This window comes from Panthera leo, chromosome B2 (genome assembly GCF_018350215.1).
Source record: "Panthera leo isolate Ple1 chromosome B2, P.leo_Ple1_pat1.1, whole genome shotgun sequence".
NCBI lineage: Eukaryota > Metazoa > Chordata > Mammalia > Carnivora > Felidae > Panthera > Panthera leo.
The window spans coordinates 4,197,329-4,223,472 of NC_056683.1; the positions used below are offsets into that span (position 1 = coordinate 4,197,329).

Here is a 26,144-nt window from a genome sequence, read left to right on the forward strand (position 1 = left end):
AGTCTGCCGCTTAGGGGGTTGTGGAGGTTGGCCAATGTTTCTGTAACGTCAGACTAGTCTTCCAGTTTGTAAAACAACCTGCTGTATTAAATAAGACAAAGCGAATATATGAAACGCTCAGCACAGAGCCCGACACGTAGTGCCATTCCGTGGCCTCACAGTGCTTCTATAACTGGCAGCGATTAGAGACATTAGAAATACTATCACTTTTCCATTTTCCTATGCCCACGACGAAGACTGGGGGTGGTGAGGACGCACGCGTAGGTAACAGACTTCTGCCGAGCTGGGAACAATCCAGAAGTCTATCAAGCAGGGACATTGATGACAAAAATGAATATAGTTAAATGAGGGAATAGCAGCTAAAAGGGGAAAAAAGCAAGAAGCATGAACAAGTTTCAAAAGATGGTATCGAAGGAAAGATGCGAGTTTCAGGAAGATACTTACGGCCTGATGCCATTTATGTAAATCGTAAACCATAAAATAAAACCATACGTTGCTTGTGGGTACATGGATGTTTGAACATACAAAATAAACAGGAAGCGTCCAAACTCAGGACAGTGGTGCCTCTGACGAAGGCGGGAGGAGGGAGAGACTGTCGGTAGGGGTCAAATGCGGCTACAACTTTATCGGGGACGTTTTTATATTACTTAAAATTCAACAAAGGTTTCCTGAGCACCCACTGTGTACCAGGCACTCTTAAGAAAGGATGGGCAGAGCAGTAAATAAGGAATCGGTCTCCGGGCTCCCAGAGTTTATATGCTGGTGTCAAAAAACTACACTGGCAAAAGGAAGGTGCTAATGTGTTCAAAGCTATCTGTTCAGGTTGTTGGGGACGTGAGGGTTTGGCATTTTGGGGGGTACTTTTCTGCAATTTCTTAGGAGTTCTTCAAAAAGCTGATTTAGGAACATATCAAAAGTCACTGATCACTTGGTGTTTACGGATTATCTGAACTTATTTGGCAGACGCCCTAACAGAGGCTCGTCTGGGTGGCCAGATACAACCACCGTGGCCACCTCCTACAGGGACAATGACAAAGGGACCGAGCCCATCATAATACTTTGAAGGCGGGAACTGATCTACTATGACACATGTCTAGAAACTTGAAAGATTCTTAAAACAGCTCGAGTTGTTTTGCACGTGCGAGTGTTTTAATAAGCGTTATGACTGCTCTACCGGGTTTCGATTTCTGCGATCTCGACGTTCAGGAGCCCCCAAAAGCCACATTAAAACAAAAACTTGCCACCACGTCTACCTTCTTCATTTTCTTTTACCATGAAACTCACACATGAGGGATTAAAAAAAAAATTAACATGAGCCTTGATGGGGTTTACTCTATTTATAAAAAAATAACAAATGTTTCTGGCAGTCATTTTAGTATTTCCTCCAAACGGCAGCACAGAGATGGGGACTTGATGCTCAGGAACTGGCCTGAAGAAAACAGACCATTTAGTCAGAAAAATAAGGAAATGAGGGGGTTTACGTCCAAGCACAGCAATTCAGGCCCATCTGTCCAAAGACCGCAGAGGGGACTTTGGCCGCCACCTTGTCAGCCCCCAACACGTCTACAAGGATTTCAACTACAGAAAGTCACGTGGTCAAGTATATTTATTTCTTAAAAGAAGTTTAGACCAAGAACAGGAGGGGCTCCGGCAGAAATAAACCCTGTTTACAAGTTAAATCTGGCTCATGTTTCTTTCTGGTGTCCCCTCCCCACCCTGTGTCCCCAGCATCCCCAGGGGAGACAAGGTGAACATCTTCGGATGGAAAGGATAAGCCGGGATCCGTTTTTGTTCACCTCTAGAGAACGTGACACACAGTGGGCATTCAGTAACTATTTGGTCAATGAATGACGGAACTGAACCACTGCGTGAACCCAGTACCCCTCCCCCACAACTTAAGATTTTTACAGACTAGGTGCAAAGACGAGAGAGAAGGAAGTAATCTATTATAAAGAAGAGTCTTGAAATTTGATAGTCTTTCATGAAAAAATTTCCTGCCTGAATACCTTCTCCTACGTAACCACACATGACGGTCACACCTACCAGCAATTCCATAGTGTCCCATGTATGCACGATGGCCCGTATGCAGATTTCCCCAGTCACCCCCCACCTGCCTGGGGCGCCCCTGCCCTGCTGGATGCAGTATCTAGGGAAGAACTCACCACGATGTGTGCTTAGGTCTCCTCAGTGTGTCTTCGTACCCCGTCCTCCTCTCCCTGCCGCCAATCCTGCCTTTCTTACCCATGATTCTCTCTCGAGGAATTCAGGCCAATTGTTTCACAGACTTCCCCACATTCTCCACTTGCCTGAATGCTTCCTGGGAAACTGATTACGGTCGGCCACTTCCAGCCTGAATGCCACATGGGTGATGTGGTGAACTAATGGCTCAACCACTGCTGGTGGCACCCAGGTCAGCTCGTTCTGCTCTTTGTCACCTAAATTTGGCCACTTCGTGAGGAGAGGACCTCCCAACCTCTCCATTAAAAGGGTACCTTTGTCCTGGGTGATTAATAAGTCTATGGGGTGATACTTTTGTTTCATGTGGATGACCCCATTTTCAAACCACCATCAACAATCCTTAACTGACTGAATGAACACAGCAAGGACTCCAAAACTGTACTTTCCTACTGCCATCATCATTCCTACGTTTGCAAGGTGCCGTTTCCCTGCAAAGACCAACTATTCCTTTAAAAAGTCCTTTGTATCCTCCCCTTTCATTTTCTTAGTACTACTGCAGACTTGTGCATGTTTGAAAATTAATTCTATGTGTCATAAGCTAGGACTCTCAGTATTCTTTTTGGTGCTCAGGGTGTTCCAAGGGGGGCCATATCAATCTGGATTTTGTAGCCTTGGAAATGATCCCATTGGATTTGGAGCCGGTCTTTGCTTTGTGATACAAGATACCCTAGGCTCACCTTGTGCTTTTTGGTGTATTTTTAAAGCGGATATGGGTAATCCCTGTTTAATGAACAAGGTTACAAAAATTAAATATTTTCTACCAGATTTTCAGCTGAGTCAATGGCCAAGGGCAGACAAACTTTAGTCATTCTTAGATGACTTATGCCCCCAAATATCTAAATAAATAGTAGTCTCGCATTTGTGGTTTAAAAAGTAATTTTTATGCATTTCCATTTTTAAGAGGTTGAGATGGTGTAGATCTCAATGAGAAAAAAAGAGATGCTTAAACCTTTCTATACTGATGGTTTAGACAGTAACAGTGTTTAAACTCTAGGGAGAGCAGGGGTATATAAGCCATAGTCCTGAGAGATCTGTAATAAATCTGTGTGCAAAGGGGGAAACAATATGCAGGGATTTAGTGAGGCGCTATTTCCTAGTGAACACAACATTAAATCCAGCCATCGACACCACACTTATTAACTTTGATATCCAGAGTCTCATTTCATATTAAAGTTAAATTGGCATCACGGTGTTAAAACAAAAGCATTCAGGGAGCAGCACTGGTGAGAGGCTATTGTGAAAATCACAGTACAGGACTCTTTATACGTTTACATGGTTTGTTTCCTTGTTTTCAAGACCTGCACAGTTGTTCTTTTTGTTTTGTTTTATTTGTGTGTGTGTGTGTGTGTGTGTGTGTGTGTTTTGATGTGAGAAAATTAAAAATCCTTATCTTCCTAACTTGGTCGTGATTTCTCCAGGAAACGGTTAATGGCTCACTTTTCATTCATTCTAACTCATCCTGCAACTGATGCCAAGGTGAAGTTTCATATTTGAATGTTTTCTTTAAAAAACAGCTAATAATGTAATACCTTTTGGTTAAGAGCCATCCAAAGAATGCAAGCACTTGGTACTAATTTCAAGCAAGTACCTGACCCTAAGAGCTGGTGTCAGTGCGGCTGGGCCAAGAAGCACGATGCTTATTCACACAAGCACCCACTACGTGCCCCTTGTAGATTATAAAAAAGAAGAGTACTTTATTGCACTATTAAGCACAATGTTATTCTAATCGTCATGAAAAGTTGAGTAACATGTTAACTTTTTTAACTGTAAAAGAATGAATAAATAATGAGGGAAAACCCCACCAAGTATTACACTTGAGAGAGCTATTTAAGTCTGGATCTTTGGAAAATCCATGTAAAAATGGAAGGTAAGAAGGACGTGGTCAGGGGATTTGAATACTCGCCTTTGGAATGGACATTATGGTTCAGTGACATCAAAATGAATAATTAAAATTGGCCTTGGGGCGCCTGGGTGGCTCGGTTGGTTAAGCGTCCGACTTCAGCTCAGGTCATGATCTCGCGGTCCGTGAGTTTGAGCCCCGCATCGGGCTCTGTGCTGACCGCTCAGAGCCTGGAGCCTGTTTCGGATTCTGTGTCTCCCTCTCTCTCTGACCCTCCCCCATTCATGCTCTGTCTCTCTCTGTCTCAAAAATAAATAAACGTTAAAATTTTTTTTAATTGGCCAAAAAAGCTGAATGTAACACATCTACTCTGTCCACAGAATATTAACTCTACGAAGATGACAAAAACCAACAGTTAATACCACCACCATCCCCACCACCAAAAACCACATTAAATTCTGTAACAATTTACTGGTTAAAAAAACTTGAGTCAAGTCAGCTTCAGGGGTGCTAATTCAAAGGAATCGGTGATGGTTGGAGGGCCTGGTGCCTTAGGATTCTAGCTGGAGGCCTGCAGTGATCCATCAGCAATCAGGAGATCTGGTTCTTACTGGATCTCGTGGATCTCCAAGCTCTTCTAAGACTGAGTCTTAAAACTCCTTGTCCTAACTCTTCAAACCTCAAGCAGAACTTCAAGTAAAGATGGCTTACCAGCAAACTCTGTAAAAACCTGACCTAGCTCAGAAACCAAGGTCTTTGTCATGTTCAACTCTGTTTGATTAACCTCCCTTCTGAATGGATTCTGCAGGGAGATTCTCGAAAGAGAATGGATTCTCAAGACCTCTCTCGCTCTAAATTACAGATCGATTCGTTTGGTAGTTATCGGCTTGCAACTTTTGATCACCATTATTAACACACTCTGCTTCCTCTATGAGGAAATCTGTCAGAAGGCAATACTGTTTGCCACTTGGGATTTTTTATTGGCTTTGCCTGCATTTTAAAAGTGAATTGAGTATTTGCAACGCAAACTATGGTGAACGGTTAGATAAACTGTCTATCAAACACGCATCTTATATGCCGCTCGTGCTGTATTATAAACAAAGATGACTGGCTTTCGAAAGCACACGGGTACAGTCTATGCCTGTTGTCCTGACTTAATGTTAACTGTAAAGCAAACCTACATGAATGCCTTTCATTAACATTCTCCAACATTTCAGGGTTCAGTATCAAATAACTGCATACAGGTGGCCAATTTATTCAGTTTCCCTGGGGAGCAGAGGCCACCTAGTGTACGACTAGAAGCATCTCTGAGGTTTTGCTATGGCCATGAGAGAGGATGCTCTCAAGCCTTTTCTCGGAAAGACCTTTGGCCAGGCTGCATTGATCTGTAATTTAGAGAGACAGAGGTCTTGAGAATCCATTCTCTTTTGAGAATCTCACTGCAGAATCCATTCAGAAGGGAGGTTAATCAAACAGAGTTGAACACGACAAAGACCTTGGTTTCTGAGCTAGACCAGGTTTTTACAGAGTTCGGCATTTGGGGATTTCAATGGAGTACTTGCTCAAGGGCTGAAATAGGTCTGAAGCTGCTTCCAGAGGAAAACTCTGGCTTGGCGGCAGGTGTCGACCCTATCACTCAGCTCTGCTTGGGCGACCCTCTGTCTGAGCAAGAGAAATGGTCACAAAGCTCAATTCTGATCATCCGATGTTGTCTGAAGCTTGCAGCCATAGCTCCCGAGGCGAAGGCTCCGCCCTTTACCCAGCAAGCAGAACAGCTCGGCAGGCAAGCCTCGCTGGGGACTGATCCTCAACTTTGCTAGAACTTTCTTATGTGTTTTTTTTGTACCCCCCTTAACTCTGTTCACTCACTTTACGTTTGGATTTCTATTTTACTAACTACTAAACGTGGCACCGAAAGTAGTTTCTGAAGGAAGGCAGAACATTTATAAATCCAAGAAGCAAATATACGTATCAGGGCACACATTCTAAAGTAAAACATATAGAAGAAATGCAATGCTATCTGGAGCATGGAAGTAATTTTTTTGCGTCTAGTTTTCAAGCGTGATTTTCAGCAGAAATATCAATAGGATCGTCGTCAAAAAATTACCAACGGCCAAAGCTAAAAACCATTTGCTTTAAATTTTGATCTTGCTAAGGAATAGACTTGCAAGAGACGTTTGACTCCAGCCCTGGCAGATGGGAAATCCTTAAATACCAAATTCCAGCAGCGACGGTCTCCTCTGGGGCACGTTTGGGAAACCAAGAATTTGGAAAGGCCAACTTTACTCTGAATTTCCACACAAGAGCTGAAGAATGAAGACGCACTCTAGTATCCCCCCACTATCCCTCCCGTATCCCAGATTCACATCTAAACACCGAGGCCTTCAAGTGCAGCCTCCGTTCACTTAGATGGTCCAAAGCACCAGGCAGAGCTCTGCACTGGTGTCCTTTCCTCAGTCCACCAACAGGAAGAACGAAATCCTGTGAGGACAGAAATGCCAGTCATGGAGACACTGCCCACCAAGCTGCTGGTGTGAAACCCTTGTGCATGGGCTCTTCCTCACCCCAACCTCTCTAGCCTCACCTGCCAGTGACCCGGGCCAGCCCGAAGACCAGGGATCCGGCAGAGAGGGCACGGACTTGGGAATCAATGCTCAGAAGAAAAATTGGATAATGCGGCGGAGGGGCTGGAGGGCTTCCTAGGCTAAGAGGGTCAAGGAAAATGTCTAAGAAACAGGCGGTTGGGTTGAGACCCGGACGGTGGGAAGAAAGTAGCTGTGGGAAGATGTGGTGAGGGGTGTTCCAATCGAACAGCAGCTGAGACGGGAAGCCAGGCGAGTTCTAGAGAAAAGCAGTAAGGACCACAGTGGCTGGAGGGAAGTGAACAAAGGGGGAGAGAGCAGAACCAGGTGGAGAGAGAGAGAGAGAGGCAAGGGTCTTGCAGACCATGAGGAAACTATATCTATTCTGGGTGCAATGGGAAACCATCAGAGGGTGTCACCTAAGACACCAGAAAGGTCCTGGGAGGAGGGGCAGGGGCTGGCGGGTAAGGTTGATGTCTCGCATCAGGACGAGGCACGCATGGGGGTGGGGGTGGGGGGCGCGAAGGCTCTGTTTTGGACTCACTGAGACATCAGATGGCAAGTAAGAGGTTGAACACACAAGCCTATACAGTTCAGGGTAAAATGAGATACATGTCATGAACGTAGGAAGGAAAGGGGTCAGAGCCGGGGATCCTGTAAGCATGTCTACACCGCAGCTGCGCACATGGGCCACCAGCTCACCTGGCTGCTGAGCCCAGTCACATCCACAGTCCCAACTGGACAGCTCAGTCGGGGCCTTGCTGGCACCTCAACTCAGCACGTCCACTTCTGTCAAGACCTGCCGTTCTCGCGTATTCCCCAGCTTCAGAGACTCCTTGCTACCTTAAAAATAAATTGGGGCGCCCAGGTGGCTCAGTCGGTTGAGCGTCCGACTTCAGCTCAGGTCACAATCCCCCAGTCTGTGAGATCAAGCCCCGCGTCAGGCTCTCTGCTGTCAGCGCGGGGCCCGCTTTGGATCTTCCGTTCCCCTCTATCCCTCCCCTGCCCCCACTTGTGCTCTCTCTCTCAAAAGTAAAATATATTTTAAAAATTTTGTTAGAGAAAGAAAAAAATATATGTAAACAAGCCATCCCTTCGCAGGACCCACAAGACTCTGTGATGAGGGCTCCAGCCTCCTCAGCCCCTACCCCTTGTCCCCACTATACCCAAACACTACATAGGTCCTCAGTCTACGACGTTCTGTCCCTGCTCTGAACCTCTGTGTGCTGCTCTGTCTGCTAAATTTACTTACTCACTTTCCTCCCAGTCAACTTTTCTCTCAGATGCCATCTCTCGCCGTAGCAACAGTTCCGAGGGCCCATGTGCCAGGCGTGATGCTCACAACCTTCCTCCGGGACGCCTTCCTTGGCAACACCCCTCCCCCAGGCTGGGCTGGGCCCCCCTTCTCTGCACCTTCCACAGCAAGTTGCACGCTCCATCAATGCCCCCTCCCACCATACCTAATATTTCACTGCATTAATGCACAGCCACCTCAAGCCAAAAACGAGCTGAGACCCATTTAGAACGGCAAGATGCAGGGGGGAAAAAACAGAGTGAATCAGGACTAAGAAGAAAATAATAAAGCTCGATTGAAGGCTGAAAACAACCAACTATATTTCTTCAGCCCCTGAACCCTTTTTTTTTTTAGGTCAAGTGTACCTGGAGCTCTGAGGCCCTCAACCAGAGTTAGGCATAAGCCACGGAGCACCTGATGGTGTTCCTGAGACCCACAGCACACCCCGGTGGTGTTCCAGAGACCCACAGCAAATCAGCGGCTCAGGATTTTCACGATCCTTGATAAAGACCTGCATTTTCTTCTGCACGTACTTGTCACGAAGGCATCTGGGGATGAGGTGAACAGGGACCTCGACGTGTACGGGGGACACGTCCAACACGTATGTGGTAACAAGGTTTACCGGGCTAGTTACGAAGGTGGCCCTTGTGACACAGTACAGAAGCACGCGTCAGGAAGAGCCATTGTACAGAGGCCCACAACAGAGGAAGGAAGGGGGCGAGCCTGTTTGGTGGAGACCCTCCAGGGCACCGTATCTTCTCCCACCCGTGCATCTCTGACCCTCGGCGTGCAGGGAGGCAAGGCTAGGTCAGGGCGTTCGCGCCGGGGGCACGTTGAAACAGCGGACAGCGAGGCTTCTGTACATGAATGCTGCTCCAACTTCTTTGTGAGCCATCTTTTCTTTTCTTGTTAACTTTTATTTATGTATTTTTAGTAATCTCTGCACCCTACATGAGGCATGAACTCACGACCCCGCGATCAAGAGTCACGTGATCTTTGGACTGAGCCAGCCAGGCGCCCCAGACCGTGACCCACTTTGTATATTGAAATGTATTTTATGTCACGAGCTGACGTATGGGTCCACGTGTGTGTAACTGAAACACACACTTGGTGCGATCTGACACTTTGCCTTCATTCTTTATACTTCATTTCTGAGGAGCTTTCTTTTTTTTTAACTCCTGGTCAAATCATTACATTGATTTCATGAGTCAGTCGGTCGCAAGATGCACTCGGTACTGATTCAAGTCTTTCCAGATGGCCTCGTTTCTGTGGCAGGCTCCCATCCTTCCGCACCCAAGCAAACGCGTGTGGGGTTTACAGCGGGGGTGGCTCTGAGATGGCCGGAACCAGCTCGGCCACTTTGGCCTTTCAGGGTAGCAAACGTGCGGGAGACAGATTGGTTCCTTCACCTTCCGAGCCGGGAATACCATACACAATGGAGGAACGATAAGCGTTTGTTGAATGACTGGGTGGCCCTCTAGTCTACATGTTTAGTTCAGGCACTCATCACTACCTAAGACTTCATCGATGAGAAATACTTCCATCTCCTCCCTGGGCACTTCTGGCACCAACCACCTTGTTCTAGCATTTTCCTGCCCTCCATTCCTGGGTTGGCAAGCCCCCTTTAAGGACTGCTCACCTTCTTGTTCTTTGCACAGACAGACAGACACACACACATACACACACACACAGTATCTGAAGACACTGTTTTCTATGAATCGAATGTTGTTTCCTTCATCCTGCAGGGATTTGGTCTTTGTTTTCCACTGGCAAGCAGTGATCGTTTGGAGCTTTCCGACAGGAGAGACGTTGTTGAAACAAACGTCCACACTCACTGTGTACTCTGCAAACATGAGGTTTCTAAGGGCTTCAAAGTGGGACCGATCCTAGAGCAATTATTTTATCTAATACCGGTTCTACTGTACTATCCCCAGGAGCTCCTAAATCTGTGATTGCTTGTAAGGGACTTAACTAGTTAGGACTTTACTTAAAAAAATGTCCTGTTTAAGGGAAGTATAAATTCACATCTCTATCATCCACAAACACACACAAACACGTGAACAATGCAAGGTTTTTGTTTGTCTCATCAATCCGCAGGCTATCAGAGTCATTTGCTTAATTTCACTCATGAGGGAAACCGAAATTATCTTTTCTAATCATCACCGCACGTCAGAGTTAAGCTCGTAAGAATCATCGTATCCACTCTGCAAGTCAGATGCCCAGCAAGTGGATGCTGATTTTGGAATGCCCTGACTCGTCACAACTAGTTAATGTTCTAAGCCGTTTTATGGGGGGGATTCATTAAGTCCTCCCCGTTTTTTCCCCCAGGAGTTCGGTTCATCCTGGGAGCTGTGGGGCTTTTCTGTTAGCTACAGGGAGAAGTAGGGGTCCTCGTCGTCCCAGGAATGGCCGTAGATAGGAGGGGTGTCACAGGGATTTCCCACGGGTCTCCTTTGTCTCTTGGGGGTTCCTGAGGGTGGTCGGTGTTGTGTGTTGGGCTTTTTTAAAAAGGTGTATGGGGCAGATCTCTAGGAAGCTTCCTGGGATACGGCCTCTGCAAACAGTATTCCTACCAGTTAAAAATGAAAAGATTAAGAGATCCCTGTGGATGCCCAGGGAGCAGTGACCTCTCGGGGGTTTGCGGGGTGCCTCTGGCATTTCCCCAAAGGCCCACCACAAAAATTACTAGACACTCTGAGGAACCTTCAACACCCATTCTGGCTGAGCTATGCAGGCTGTACTTAGTTCTGCAAGCCACAATTTGGAAATCAAGAGGTTTTCGTAGGTTGCATTCTAGTGATTAAAAGGTTAAATCTCCACTTTCCAAAGCGATATCATTAAGAAAATGACATTACAGAATACATAAAATTATAAGAGGAAACTGACAACTAGCACTTGAACAACTTCCTGCACATACTTAACATGAGCGCAACTAATTTAAATGAGATAGGGAGTCGGTAACCTGCCTTTGGCAGTAAAAGATGACTTCCAACTAATAACTGCTGGTACTTGACGGTGAGGTGATCTGCTTTTAAAAAGTAGTATTTTGACCAAGACAAATGGATCTTCGCTACATTTTAATCCGCATTTAAAAGCTTAAAAATCGTATGTTAGAATTCAAGGCTGAATTTGTTAAGGGAAGATAATGTGTTTTGTCATTGAAAAAAAGGATTCACAAGATGTACTCCATAATAATTCAAGCCTTTTAAAACTCTTTTCCTAGGAAATAGCAGTCAGGAGATGAACTGCTCCCCTGCATGAGTATCTTTTGATTTAAAACTGGTATGACGCTCATTAGAATAATTGAAAGAATTATATACAATTAGTGAGCGAGTTACGCCAAGGAGCAGACACTGGCTCTCTACCCACTTGGCACACTATCCTGAACCCTGAGCTTCCGCGGTTTTTATAAAGGTAGCAGACTATAGACAGGGACAGATCTTGAGAAACAACTGATCAATAGAATGCGAACTACATCCTTCAATATCCCAAAGGCCGATGACAAAGTGAAATGGAAAGAGACAGCTGGGAATAGGGATTTCCTAGGAGCACCTGATTGCAGGGAAAAAACAGATGGTCTACGGACACTAAAGAGGCTAAATAAATACACATTTCAGCATGACATGGAAGCCGTGTGCATAGGGATGATAAGCATCTAGGAAAGCTAATTAATCACTGTCACCAACAAAATAAAGCATGGAAAGGCAAGGGATATTCCAGGTAAGTCCAAAGTGGGCAGACTCATTTCCAACAATTGACTGTATCAGCTTTTTCTTTTAACGTTTATTTATTTTTGAGAGGCACAGAGAGACAGAGAGCAAGCTGGGGAGGGGCAGAGAGAGAGGGAGACACAGAGTCGGAAGCAGGCTCCAGGCTCCGAGCTGTGGGCACAGAGCCCGACGCGGGGCTCGAACTCATGAACCGAGAGATCATGGCCTGAGCCCAAGCCAGACGCTTAACCGACTGAGCCACCCAGGTACCTCTTGACACAGCTGTTTTCATTAATGGTTAAAAACCGTACAGGGTGCCTGGGTGGCTCAGTCGCTTAAGCATCTGGCTTGGGCTCAGGCCATGATCTTTCCGTTCGTGAGTTCGAGCCCCACGTCGGGCTCTGTGCCGACAGCTCGGAGCCTGGAGCCTGCTTCCGACTCTGTGTCTCCCTCTCTCTGCCCCTCCCCTGCTTGCTGTCTCTCAAAAATAAAAAAACATTAAAAAAAAATTAAAAGAGGGGCGCCTGGGTGGCTCAGTCGGTTAAGCGTCCGACTTCGGCTCAGGTCATGATCTCACAGCTCGTGACTTTGAGCCCCGTGCTGGGCTCTGTGCTGACAGCTTGGAGCCTGGAGCCTGCTTCGGATTCTGTGTCTCCCTCTCTCTCTCTCTGCCCCTCCCGTACTCACACTCTGTCTCTCTCTCTCTCTCTCTCTCAAAAATAAACATTAAAAAATTTTAAAAGAAAAACTGTAGGCTTACATTATGGTCATACAGCACACGTCTTTCATTTGTGTTTGTTTCTGTTCACATACTAATTTAATCTGGAATTAGTAAGCAGATATTTTACATCAAGCAATCTCACTTAGGATTTGATTTTGGATATAAGACATATACCATATATGACATCCATATACTGATTCTAGTAGACTGGTTAAACACACAGACTATGATACCCAAATCTGCCTTTGGGTGGCCTCAGGTAACTTGGACAAGGTGCTTAACTCTTCCGTGCCTCAGTTTCCCCACTTGTTAAACACAAGCTATTCATGATATTTATCATTCACAGCTTGCTGTGAGGACCAAACTAGTTACTATTCACAGAGAGCTTAGAATAATAGCACCTAGCACATTTTAAGTACGACATACACCTGAGTGTTAAACAAATGAAGACGATGACTTTTTAAGCCATCTGATTTTGTCTGAAGTAAAGCAACATCAGATCCCTGGGGCGATGAGAGTGGACACCGGCTGGAAAAAGTCAGCAGGTTATTCTAGTAATTCTTGTTCCACCCGGGCCCTCCCCATCCCCCATGACACCCGTGACTTGAACGAGATCACTTACTACTTTCTTTCTAGCTAAAAGAAAAAGAAAAAAAAGATGAGTATTTGATTGAACACAGTTTTCTAACTCTGCCCTTTTATTTAAAGAAAACTGCCTTTTCCTTCAACAACTGCTAAGTTAAGGCTGATTAGCAGGTCTCAGGCATTCCCCAGCAGCCAAGGGGCCTCTCAATCCATTCACTCACCCTTATTTCAACCCTCACTTAGTCAAAGAGTAAGTTGAAGAAATCAATCATTTACATTATCGTTTCCATCTCCAAAAAGGCAATCCTTCAACTAATATAAATTTCTACCTCTAATTTATGGTGCTAAACCTTCCCTAGTGGGATTATAACTATTGATTCTTTAAAGAGACGTAAGCACTGAAATGGAACTGATTCCTGGACCAGGGAGAAATGGAAGAAAACAGGATGATAAGATATCTGGAGATGGGGTTTGACAAAAAGAGATGCCCAGATTTTCGACTAAGTTTGTTAAAGAAATGTTCAAAAATAGATTTTAGCAGATGTCACGAGCATCACAGGCCAAAATATGCCAGGATCCTGAATCTGGAAGTAGAATCTCTCTAAGTAGAAGGTCGGTGAGTCGTCCAAGTCACTTTGGAATGTCCTAGGGAAAGTGTCCCCGGGTGCTGGGCTATCAACAGACATTTTAGGCGATAGTAAAGTGCCACTCGACAGCACAGCCCTCCAGCTCTGCGTGTGGCAGATTCCACCCGCCAGGGGCTGACGATCCCACGTGGGAAACGCTGTAGGCAGACACGGATGCACTCGTCCTTCTGGGAACTTTCCACACCACAGTTAACCCCATGTCCTATCTTCCTGGATCGTGTAAGCCAGAAATGCTGCCAAGGCACAGGCCCAGGCTCATTTAGAAAACCAAAACCTGGGTGCCTGGGAAGCTCAGTCGGTTGAGCATCCGACTTCAGCTCAGGTCATGATCTCAGGGTTTGTGAGTTCGAGCCCCACCTCGGGCTCTGTGCTGAGAGCTCGGAGCCTGGAGCCCGCTTCGGATTCTGGGTCTCCCTCTCTCTCTGCCCCTCCCCTGCTCGCATGCTGTCTCTCTCAAAAAATAAACATTAAAAAAAAAAAAAAGAACACCAAAACCAAGTAAAGTTCTCTCCCTTGGAAATTCGTACTTGAAACCTTTTAAAATGGCACCACATGAGGACCACAACGTGAATGTTTGGAAATGGACGTCAGTGAGAAAATGATTTGCCGCTCTGATTACGACAGGTGGCATGGCAGGTAATTTTCAAAGGTGAAACGAATCCTCTTTTGCTTGTAAATTAGCCCTGAATTTGTGCCACGGGCTTAGGGTAAAGAGCCCAAAAGCTCAGAAAATTGACTTTCTTTAGGAGAGGGATCCCGGCGGTAGAGGAGCAGCGTATATTGCTATCCGTGGCTTTGAATCGAGGGTGAGGCTGTGTGTATCGAGACACTCGTTGCAGCACAAATGTGATGTGCACCTTCTACACACACGTTCTCTCTCATTAAACCACCAGCGAACTCAGCCCGGGTTTCCCGCTACTCGACGAGTCATTAGCTCAGTTAAAACAATGATTAAACAGATGATTAGTCGGAGCAGGGAAAAAATGCCATTTTTACGACTTAAAAAAATTCTGCCCACGTATTTGCCTTTTTATAGAAAGCTCCATCCTGCATTTCTGTCACACGCTCAACACCGAACGCCCGGCTCCGTCCCACGATTCAACAGGGGCTCACGTCAGCAACAGCCCTCAATGCTTGCTGGCGGTCGGAACCAGGAGGAGACCACCCTTCTAACTGGGGTCATCCTCGGACGAGGTTCTGCGAGACCTCCACCTACTCCTGCTTCCTGTGTGTCACGGCAACAGGAACGGTTTTTGTAAAACAGAAGCCACTCCGTGCCGGGTACGCCTGCGGTGTGGTTTGCCCTTTCGTCCCGATGGTGGTCTTGCGTGTCTGTTTTAAAATATAATCGGCATCTGCATCTTTAAAAGAGGGTATGTCGGGCTCCTGGGTGGCTCTGTCGGTTGAGCGTCTGACTTCGGCTCGGGTCATGATCTCTCGGCTTGTGGGTTTGAGCCCCGCATCAGGCTCTGTGCTGATGGCTCAGAGCCTGAAGCCTGCTTTAGATTCTCTCTCTCCCTCTCTCCCTCTCTCTCTCTCTCTGCCACTCCCCTGCTCATGCTGTCTCTGCCTCTCTCAAAAATAAATAAACTTTGGGGCGCCTGCGTGGCTCAGTCGGTTGAGCGTCCGACTTTGGCTTGGGTCACGATCTCTCAGCTTGCGGGTTTGAGCCCCGCATCGGGCTCTGTGCTGATGGCTCAGAATCTGGAGTCTGCTTTGGATTCTGTGTCTCCCTCTCTCTCTGCCCCTCCCCTGCTCATGCTCTGTCTCTGTCTCCCTCAAAAATAAATAAACACTGGGGCACCTGGGTGGCTCAGTCGGTTAAGCATCCAACTTTGGCTCAGGTCATGATCTCGCGGTCTGTGGGTTCAGGCCTCGCGTCGGGCTCTGTGCTGACAGCTCAGAGCCTGGAGCCTGTTTCAGATTCTGTGTCTCCCTCTTTCTCTGACCCTCCCCTGTTCATGCTCTCTCTCTCTGTCTCAAAAATAAATAAATGTTAAAAAAAATTTTTTTTTTAAATAAACATTAAAAAAAAAACCCAAAAATTAAAAAAGGTACAAACTTCTAGTCATCAGATAAACAAGTCCTAGGAATGGAATATACCTAATACACTATAATACCATAATATACTGTAAGTACTGTTAACACCCACTGCACATTTGAAAATTGCTAAGAGTACATGGTAACAGTTATCACAGGGAACAAAAATTGTATAATCACAGGGGCACCTGGGTGGCTGAGACAGGTAAGCGACTGACTCTTGATTTCAGCTCAGGTCACGATCTCACAGTCATGGGATCGGGCCCCGCATCAAGCCCCACATCAAGCCCTGTGTCAGGCTCTGTGCTGTCAGCTTGGAACCTTCTTGGGATTGTCTCTCTCTCTCTCTCTCTCTCTCTCTCTGCCCCTCCCCGGCACTCACTCGCACAGTCTCTCTCAAAAATAAAGAAGCTAAAAAAAATTCATAAATGTTGTGATGGAAGTTAACTGAACTTCTTGTGGCCACAATTTTACAACATATACATGTGTTCAATCATCATGTTGTACACCCCCAAAAGTAAAACAATGTCGGGGCGCCTGGCAGTCTCAGTACAGCACGCGACCCTTGATCTCAGGGGTCATGAGTTCGAGCCTCATATTGGGTGCAGAGTTACTTTAAAACTAAGTAAGTGAATAACACTAAAACAGTGTTACATGTCAATTACATCTCAATAAAAAATAAATTGAAAGAAAGATTCTTCTCCTCTACTCTTATCCCACCCCCTTTATTTAAGGAGACCCAAACCCCCTTTTTCTTTCTTTCCCATGACAAAACGAAATCAATCAACCAAAAACAAAGTTTATACAATGAAACAGTAGCTAAGCCCGTCTTTCTTAGCCAACACGCCTTCATCCTAAACCACTTATCAGTGCAACCAAATATATCTTACTAGCTCATGTTTTCTTTACTCCTTCCCAACCCAGACAGGACCAAATAATTCTGGCAGGAAATGTGATATGTAGAGATAATTTTGAATTTTGAATTCAAATCTATTTCCTATTACAAAGTTATTTTCTTTTAGGGTTAGCCTAAGAGCTTTCTGGAATAATTACCCAATGTTAACTTCCATTGCCTATGCAAACAAAATAAAAAATACTTACTAGAGGTACATTTTGCAATATACTAGCCAAGCAACTTTTTAAAAACCCGATAATGCCCTCGACATAGACCAAATACACTTACAAACACTTACATAGCAAATTATTCGTCATCTATAGTTATACTAGAATGCTATTTGGAATCTGGATTCTATTTTAGGCTTTCTTCGCTAGCCTTCCTGTACACGATAGGGTTTCACCTGGAGGATACTCAACTATTTTACTCATCGGCTTTAACAGATAACAATGGTCTATAAATAAGGAACTACTTAAAGCATTATATTTTCCCCTGGGCTAGAAAAATAATAGCGGCCATGTCAGATCCTTGGTTTGAGAAGTCAGAAACAACTATCATTCCTGACAATCGCTGAATACAAAAAATTACTAGAGTTATTAGCTGATGCAGAAACCTTTGGGCAAAGAGGTAGCCCGGGTACTCCCAGGAGCATTCTCTCAGATTACAAGGAATTCCTACAAAATGAATTATTTTAGTGAAACATAAAAATATTGAATACAGAGGCACATACAACTGTTTTTATGCTAAAGTAGGAAGCAACTGAACTAATAATACACATTTTAAAATAATGACATAGAAACTTAAGTAAAACTGTCCTCAGAGGAAAAAACAGTATCAACAGGCTGAACACTCTGGTTATGTGGCCAGACGGACACCACACACGAGGTTCTGGAAGTGAAGAAGGAATTAAGACCTACGGCTACGTATACACCGTGTGCACAATCCACCTTCTAAAGCACATGGGCTCAACGGAATTAAACAGAATAGAAACTAAATAGGAAGTGCAAATTTAAGAGTATACCCCCCCAAATTATGCACATTAAAACCAGGAAGAAGCAACAGAGAAAAAAAAAAGTCTAGGACCAAGAAAGAACTATCATCCTACTATTTTGTTTTGGAAACAGTCCTCTCCGCTTTTTTTCATGGCATTTATTTAAAAATGTTTTCCTGTCACAAATGAGCTTCCAAAGTTAAATAGTCAACTTCTCCTAAGTAACTTAGGAATTTTTCCACTGTGGCTAGAGGGACAGATCCAAGATTTATGCTCACTGAGACTTCTACAACTTTTTCTTGAAAGGGGTACGGATGCCGTACTCTTTAAGGAAAGTTGTAAGAAACAAAATACAAGCAAAGGGAAAAAAAAGAGAGAGAGAAAGACACACACACAAACCAAGAAACAGACTCTTAACTACAGAGAACAAACTAATGGTGACCGGTGGAGAGGTGGGTAGGGGATGGGTGACACAGGGGATGGGGATTAAGGAGGGCACTTGCTGTGATGAGCAGCGGGTGTTATACGTAAGTGCTAAATCACTAAATTCTACTCCTGAAACTAGTATTGCACGGCATGTTAACTATACTCGAATATAAAACAGAATAGAATAGGCCAGAATAGAACAGAACAGAATAGAACAGAACAGAATAAAATAGAATAGAACAGAATAGAATAGAACAGAATAGAACAGAACAGAATAGAACAGAATAAAATAGAATAGAACAGAACAGAATAGAACAGAGCAGAATAGAACAGAATAAAATAGAATAGAACAGAACAGAATAGAACAGAATAAAATAGAATAGAACAGAACAGAATAGAACAGAATAGAATAGAACAGAATATAACAGAACAGAAAACAATAGAACAGAACAGAACAGAAAACAACAGAATAGAATAGAATAGAACAGAAAACAATAGAATAGAATAGAACAGAATAAAACAGAATAGAACAGAATAGAACAGAACAGAAAACAATAGAATAGAATAGAATAGAATAGAACAGAAAACAATAGAATAGAATAGAATAGAACAGAATAAAACAGAATAGAACAGAATAGAACAGAACAGAAAACAATAGAATAGAATAGAATAGAACAGAAAACAATAGAATAGAACAGAATAAAACAGAATAGAACAGAAGAGAATAGAACAGAATATAACAGAACAGAACAGAAAACAACACAACAGAATAGAACAGAACAGAAAACAATAGAATAGAACAGAATAGAATAGAATAGAACAGAAAACAATAGAATAGAATAGAATAGAACAGAATGAAACAGAATAGAACAAAACAGAAAACAATAGAATAGAATAGAATAGAATAGAATAGAATAGAATAGAATAGAATAGAATACCAAAGTAAGGTACAGGGCCTCAGCGGGGCCCGAAGCTTCAGCCTTACTGACCGCATTAACAGTCTCCGTGAGCAACAAGTTTCCGAAAGGATGGCTTCCGGGAGGGAGTTTTACTGGGTCTGGTCTGCAAAGGTGCGAGTTTTCCAACCGGCGGATTGGTGGCGAGAGCCCAGTGGCGGTGGGATGACGGCATCGCCCAAGGGTGCGTCTTACCATACAAGCATCCAGATCTTCCAAATGATCCATGTCTGTGAGCTCCTCCACCGTGAGGACGGAGCGTTTGGCTGGCTTCTCCTCGGCCGGCTCAATCTCTGAGGACTCCGGCTGGGGAGGCGTCTTGCCCCGTCTGCTGAAATGGTCGGCCTAAGAGAGTCAGGACGGGTACAGAGAGGGAAAAGCACAGAGGCAAGGGGAGAGCAGGTGAGCCGAATTCTGGAAGATACCTTTCACAAGGCGGCGCAGTGACTGTGCGTAATCCACTCACACCTGAATGACTTACCTCTTAACTATCTTTCTTTGGAGGGTGAACGGTTTGAGGCAAGAGATACCAAAGCCGCCTTAATAAATGAGAATACGTAGTCGAGAAGAAAAAAAGGCGTGTCCTTTTTATAAACTTTATTTCATATTTCCTCTGAAATAATTTCTTGCTCTAGTCAGTGTTTTAAAAGTATCTAATGAGGGGAAATAAAATGATTCCAACCTTCACTATTTTTAAAGGCTGAGAGGAAGGAAATTGCTGACAAAACTAATTGCTGGTGGCTTTTTTCACGTAATGAATACCGTATCGGATAGGATTTACTAATTTCCCATGTTATGCTTTAAGTAACCCTAAAAAATCTAATGGTAAGAGGCAGAATAAACCGGGCTGAAATTAATGAACTCTAGGGTTGAGCTGGTTCATCACCAGCAACTTTGATTCAATTCTTTTGAAATGGCGAGAACCACGGGGCGCCTGGGTGGCTCAGCCGGTGAAGCATCCAACTTCCGCTCAGGTCAGGATCTCACGGTTCGTGGGTTCGAGCCCCGCGTCGGGCTCTGTGCTGACAGCTCAGCCTGGAGCCTGCTTCGGATTCTGTGTCTCCCTCTCTCTCTGCCCCTCCCCTGCTCGTGCTCTTTCTCTCTCAAAGATAAATAAACATAAAAAAAATTTTTTTTTTGAAACGTTGAGGACCAGTTGACAATACGACAGAAGCTCTGGGTATACTCTAAACTTCAACTGGAGAAAGTATTAAGTACTTGGAATGCCTTTGAAAACAAAATTTCATCTTTTAGATACGATTTCTTTCACACAGCAGTTAAGCTCTCTTCTTATAATCTAAATTAGCAGAGTATTAAAATACAGCTCAATACAAAAGAACACCCACACAATTCTTTTTTTAACTGTGAAAAGCAAATGTTAATATTTTCCGAGTAAATGCTTCAAAGAAAGACAAATTCAAAAAAAAAAAGTGAAAAATTCCACCTTTTAGTGTGGGTGCTCGCATAGGGTCATGTTGACACAATATCAAGTGGGCATTTCGAGACCGTCCCTGCAGCCGTGGGTTATAAACTGTTTCTGTAAAGGACGCTCCATGGATTTTTTTTTTTGCTTTTGCTTATTTAAGAAAGAAAAAGTCTTGGGGCGTCTGGGTGGCTCAGCTGGTTAAGTGACCGCCTCTTGATTTGGGCTCAGGTCACGATCTCACTGTTTGTGGGGTCGGGCCCCGTGTTGGGCTGTGTGCTGAGAGAGCCCAGCCTACTTGGGATTCTCTCCCTCCCTCTCCCTCCTTCTCTGCCCATTCCTACTGCATGCACACTCTCTTTCTCTCTCTCTCTCAAAATAAATAAACTTAAAAAAAAAAAAAAGAAAGAAAGAAAAAGTCTGGTTTGGGAGCTCTAAACAATAACTGTGCCATAAACTAGAAACTAGTGTTTCCTAAATTCTCTGTGGTGATGAACCAGTTTTTTGTATTTCCAATTTGCCACAAACCAGTTTACTGATAAAAAACAATAAAAATAAAACAGTGGGTTGTCTGGGTGGTTCAGTTAAGCATCTGACTTCAACTCAGGTCACGATCTCACGGCTCGTGAGTTCGAGCCCCGCGTCGGGCTCTGTGCTGACAGCTCGGAGCCTGGGGCCTGCTTCAGATTCTGTGTCTCCCTCTCTCTCTGTCCCCCCTCCACTCGTGTTGTCTCGCTCTCTCAAAAATAAATAAACATTAAAAGAAAATTAAAAAACAATAACACACTGGAAAAATAACATGTTTGCGTATTATGGCCATTTCAAATTGCTCTAGAAGTTTCTCCGTGTTTCCTCGTGGTTGAACCTCGTCAGGGACTGGTGCCCATTGGTTGGTGGCCCAGCTCTAGTCCACATCACCGCTGGAGATGTCTGTTCTACCTTTCATTTTTAGAGGACAGCCTCATGCCTTTTTCTGAAATGAATTTTTCAAAATATTCACATCGTCTGCCTTGCGGAGAAGCAGCGGTTACCGTTGCCGTTCCTGGGGCGTTCTCTGGTGTCACCAACAATTCCATGCCCTAAGACTGGGTGTCTCCAGCCTGCACAGTTAACCTGAAACGCTTCACTGGGGAAATGTCAGAACTCACTTCAGAGATCCTCACCGCATCACGTTGCTATTGTGTTTGAGACACAAGATATAACAGTAACAGAACCTTCCTCTGTGCCTCAGAGGACTTCCTAAAGTTCAAAACACCTGAAGGTGCCGATCTATTTTTTATACGCACCGATATTGGAAGTAAAGTCTTCCACCTTGGTAAAACCAGTCTCTAGATAAAGAAAATTGATTTCTTTACCTCAGTTATATCCAAGAGGCCTGGCTGGACGCTCAGCGGCTGTCAATCCCTAGAATGTGTCCATTTCACTCTTGCCTTTCTTTGGTCTCCAAACATTTCATTTCCCTAGCCTCATGTTCTCAAGAATATTCCATTGTCAAATTATCATAGCAGAGACCAACAAAATAAGCACATAAAGATGAAATAATCTAAAATATCTTCAGATCCCAGTCTCCGCGTTATTTCCTAACAAAACCCTTGACCTGCATTATAAGTGGATGAGAAAATTCCTGGATACCATCACTTCTGCTTCTCTCCCTGCCATGCCTTCTGGAGAAATTCTAGCATGCTCTAGAATGTCCGGAAGAAACGCAGGAGCAAAGGTAGGGTCTTGGCCCACAGGGCTGTGAAGGAGTAAAACGTAGAAAGGAAGCCATATCCCCAAACTGGAGCCTGCCCTGCATCATGGCAGACGACAACGGAAGTCCCACTCAAGACGTCCATGGCACTCACCAGTTTATGATGGCAGTGTGAGAGCGCATCCAGAATTTCGTCCACAATCCGATCAGACAGGAAGGAGGCCACTGTCAACTTCACTTCACTGTGTGGACATCAAAAGCACATGGTAGCATTTTCATCCGTGCGAGAGGAAAACATCACCCACCCCGACGCTCTGTTGGTAAGGTCAACTGTGATTCTGTTTCTGTCTTTGGAAACGGGATATAAGGAGGTGTGAACGGGGCCAAGGATTCCCAAAAATAAGCCTTAAACACTGCCATAAACACACAGGTAACAGACTTTCTTTACCAATTTCAACCTGCCTCTGTAATTTCAAAACTCAAGATTTAGTGGGAGAAATGGAAAACATCTGGATCAAGACAAACTTAATGGGAACCATGTGCCATGTGGAAGGAACAATTCATCCATTGACATAAATGCAAACAAACCCGGGCTGGAGTAAATTAAGAAAGTCTGATTGTTGAACTCTGGTTATTACTTTATTTATTTTTTTCCTCTTTGAGATCTTTATTTTATTTTATTTTATTTTATTTACTTATTTTATTTTATTTAAATTCACATCAGTTAACATCCGGTGTAGTATTGGTCTCAGGAGTAGAACCTGGGGATTCCTCACTTACATATAACACCCAGTGCTCATCCCAACAGGTGCCCCCCTCAATGCCCATCCCCCCGTTAGCCCATCCCCGCCCCCCTCCAGCAACCCTCAGTTTGTTCTCTGTGTTTAAGAGTCTCTTATGGTTTGTCTCCCTCTCTGTTTCTACCTGAATTTTGTTATTACTTTAATATGCATTTCCCCCACCTTGAAAAAAAACTTTTTGCCAACCAAATGGTACCACATTGAACTGCTTTTGCCTTCAAACTATTATAAACTCACTGTTCTCTTGCCTTTGATGAACAGAAGTTACCATAATGTTCAGTTTTAGTGTCTCTTGCCTGACCTTACGCAGGAGTCCAGACAACAGAAAGTAACACACTAGTTAATTTTGGAGTTTTCACTAATAAATCGGCCACCAAGCTGTCAGTCGGATAGCTGGTATTTTAGTCAGAATTTTACCTATGTGGTATTCCCAAGAATTCAGACTCCATTCGTGTGTCTTCAGTCTGACTAGTCCTACCTAAATGCACATACGCACAAATGTACATAAATGCACAATACATTTCAAGGTGAATGTGCTAAAGAGATACATACCCACACTCCCACATCGACTCATGTGTTCCGTCTGCTCTTGAAGTCAAGAATTGTAAAGTTTTGACAGCAGGGAAAGGAGTTATCAAAATAAAATTATTTAATCACAAAGCTAAGGTTGAAAGTATATTTGTGTAACAGGGAAAAACCTTTCTAACCTAAAGGCAGTAATTGGCATTGGGAGTTTTCTGCCAAGGAAGATTTCGGATGGCAGGGTGGGAAAATGGAGGCACTAACTCTCTGATGCCTCCATTAAAAATTTTCCTAGGCTGAAGATAAAAGGACGTTTCATTAATTCCTGTCTCCGAAACGAGGTCCCAGGAGCTACTTGGTTTATCTAATACTTTATTATTCCCCAGAGGCATCCACTGACAAAATTCACCTGGGTCTCATTAAAAATACAGATTACTGGGTCCCACCCAAGCCTCTGGGGGGCTGGGAATCTCATTATAACAAGCATTTCCTCTCCTTTTTTCAGCCATGTTTGGAAAATTTACTCCCTCATAAAACTATAGAAGTAGTCTATTTCTCCGGTTCTCTCTGCCCCACCCTGAACTGGGGAGGGGTGGTTTATCTGTCTCAAGTTGTAGCACCAAAAATGATCCTTTAAATACAATGCACTTAAAAAAAAAAAAGTCTCAGGATGGTTCTATCATTTTGTTACTGGATATTACACTTCCTTATTGAACTTCCAAACTGCAAACTTTGTAGGGGGAATGATTCCACTTAAGCCCCATTGCACAGATGTACTTGAATGTCTACACAGGCGTGGATGTGCAATTTTCATCCCACCAGTGCTCAGGGCGATACGTTATAAAAAGCCAGGCAGGGACTTAATGAACACAGAGGCGAGTCACTGATGTAAAGCGTTCTATACTGCTGTTCACTTTTCAGAATCTGCCCCTTTTCAAAAGAAGTGACCATATTTGACAGAATTTGGTGCAATAAAGGCATCAGAGTATGGTCCAATGGCAGTTCAACCCATTATGATGGAAGAATGGCGGCCAATACATTTTTTCCTTCTTCGTACATAAGGGGCCTCAACAAAAATCCCAAAACTCTAGGTTCAAGAAATATGAAAGCATACCTCGTAAGGGCTAGCTAGAGTTGATAAAATCACTAATCTGCGGGGTCCTGTAAATCCTCTTCATGTCTTTTCATTTCTCAGTTCCTTCAAACTGTATCATTCAGCTGAGTCGGCACCAGAATCTTTTATTTTTAGAAACCCCAACACACACACGGCTGCGTCTTAGACCCGAGACTGTCCCATTACTGCAAAAATCCTCGACCCTCAAAGTCCCAAGATCGAGCTTCAGTATCTAGATTGTGTAACATTTTTGGCTTCTTTTAATTCTTTTTCTCAAAGGCTGTCATTCAGTTATGCATCATTCACTATGTGTTGACACAACTCCTAATTCTTCAGAGGAGAGCTGGGGTTTTTTACATTTTTTTTAATTTTTAAATTTTTTTTTGGCTACATCTAAATACTCTTATCAATAAGAAACGGTTAAAATGGAAAAAATGGGGAGGTTCAAATATTTCTGAACCTGGACTTGGTTTCTAGTCCACTGATTCCCCAACTGAGACGCAATGAGAACTCGTGGAGTATCACTCAGACTGGGAACCACCTGAGTTTCTACGTGGAAACTGAGGAAACTGTTGGTGATCCCACCCTCTCGGTATTTGTATTTTGGCCTGTTTTCCAAATGTGACGAAGCACAGATCCAGGTAAACACTCCAGGACAGCGTTAGCCCATACACAGTATCACAGACCCAGCAAAAGAACACAGAAGGAAAATACGGTAAGGGCACGGTGGGCCTGCCTATTTATAGGTTGTGTCTTGGCTCAGAATAGCACAGTGGCAGGAAGCCAACGTCAAGTTAGTGCTTTCTAAAGGTGGAAGATAAGCTTCAGAGGCAGCAAAAAGGGATTACAGACAGGTACCCCCTGTTGAAAATAAAACCCGTAAAAAGACCAGTTAGCTGTATGCTCTTTAGTAATGCACGCGTTCTTGTGGAAATGTGTAAACCTATGCATTTATGCACAGCTCTATTTATATACAGTCGGCGCCTATCAGACATGCCTCACGCGTTATATACGGAGACAGCCAACAGTAACGGTCTTCGCGGCTGCTCCCACGGCATTCACGGCAACCACAGAACCTCGGTTTATTAACATCGTAAACCTACCTAATTTTGTTAAGGATGTCAATTCCAGACTGCTCCAACAGGACATTTTTAACAAAGGTACGTGGGATGGAGATCTTTTCAGTGCTGGCATGAATCAAGTCTTGTCGGATGTGGGCTTTCTTCATCACGTTGGGACACAGATCCTCGGCAGCGTCGACCATGGACTCGAGCAGCACCTGCAGAGTGGCACGAGCGCAGGGGAGAGGTGATGGTGGGGCACAGGACGCACCTGCCATAAGCCTGAAAGGTGGTTATAGCATGACGCTGAGCCCTTGGACAGCGGGGCCCAAGAGGGAGCGCGGAGCACGGTTAAGGATTCTGAGCCGCCCCGGGGTGACCTGTGACCGTTGATGAGCACTGATCTCAGGTAATCACTTTAAATACCCGGCAGGCCGGCATCGGAAGTGGCCGGCTGTGCCAGGTGCACTTGACGCCAGGCATTCGTGAAAAGATGTCAAAGGACACACGTCGAGCCTTTACTCGCCACCTTACCACACCAGCTAGTTCCCCCTGCTGCCAGAAAATAAAGCAACAGATGCCCTTTGAAACTATATCAAACTTGAC

At 44.3% G+C, this 26,144-nt stretch overlaps 1 protein-coding gene across 11 annotated transcripts in view; it reads right to left on the reverse strand.

Moving 5' to 3' along the window:
* The window catches only part of CARMIL1 (capping protein regulator and myosin 1 linker 1), a 309,417-nt gene that overhangs the window by 47,914 nt on the left and 235,359 nt on the right, over window positions 1–26,144 (reverse strand). For all 11 annotated transcript variants that reach the window (XM_042937729.1, XM_042937736.1, XM_042937731.1 and 8 more), the window contains 3 exons: window positions 25,581–25,756; window positions 22,196–22,283; window positions 19,121–19,270 (listed from right to left, as the gene is read on the reverse strand). In XM_042937729.1, coding sequence (XP_042793663.1) covers window positions 19,121–19,270; window positions 22,196–22,283; window positions 25,581–25,756 — 414 coding nt within the window. The remainder of the gene's footprint in view (window positions 1–19,120; window positions 19,271–22,195; window positions 22,284–25,580; window positions 25,757–26,144) is intronic.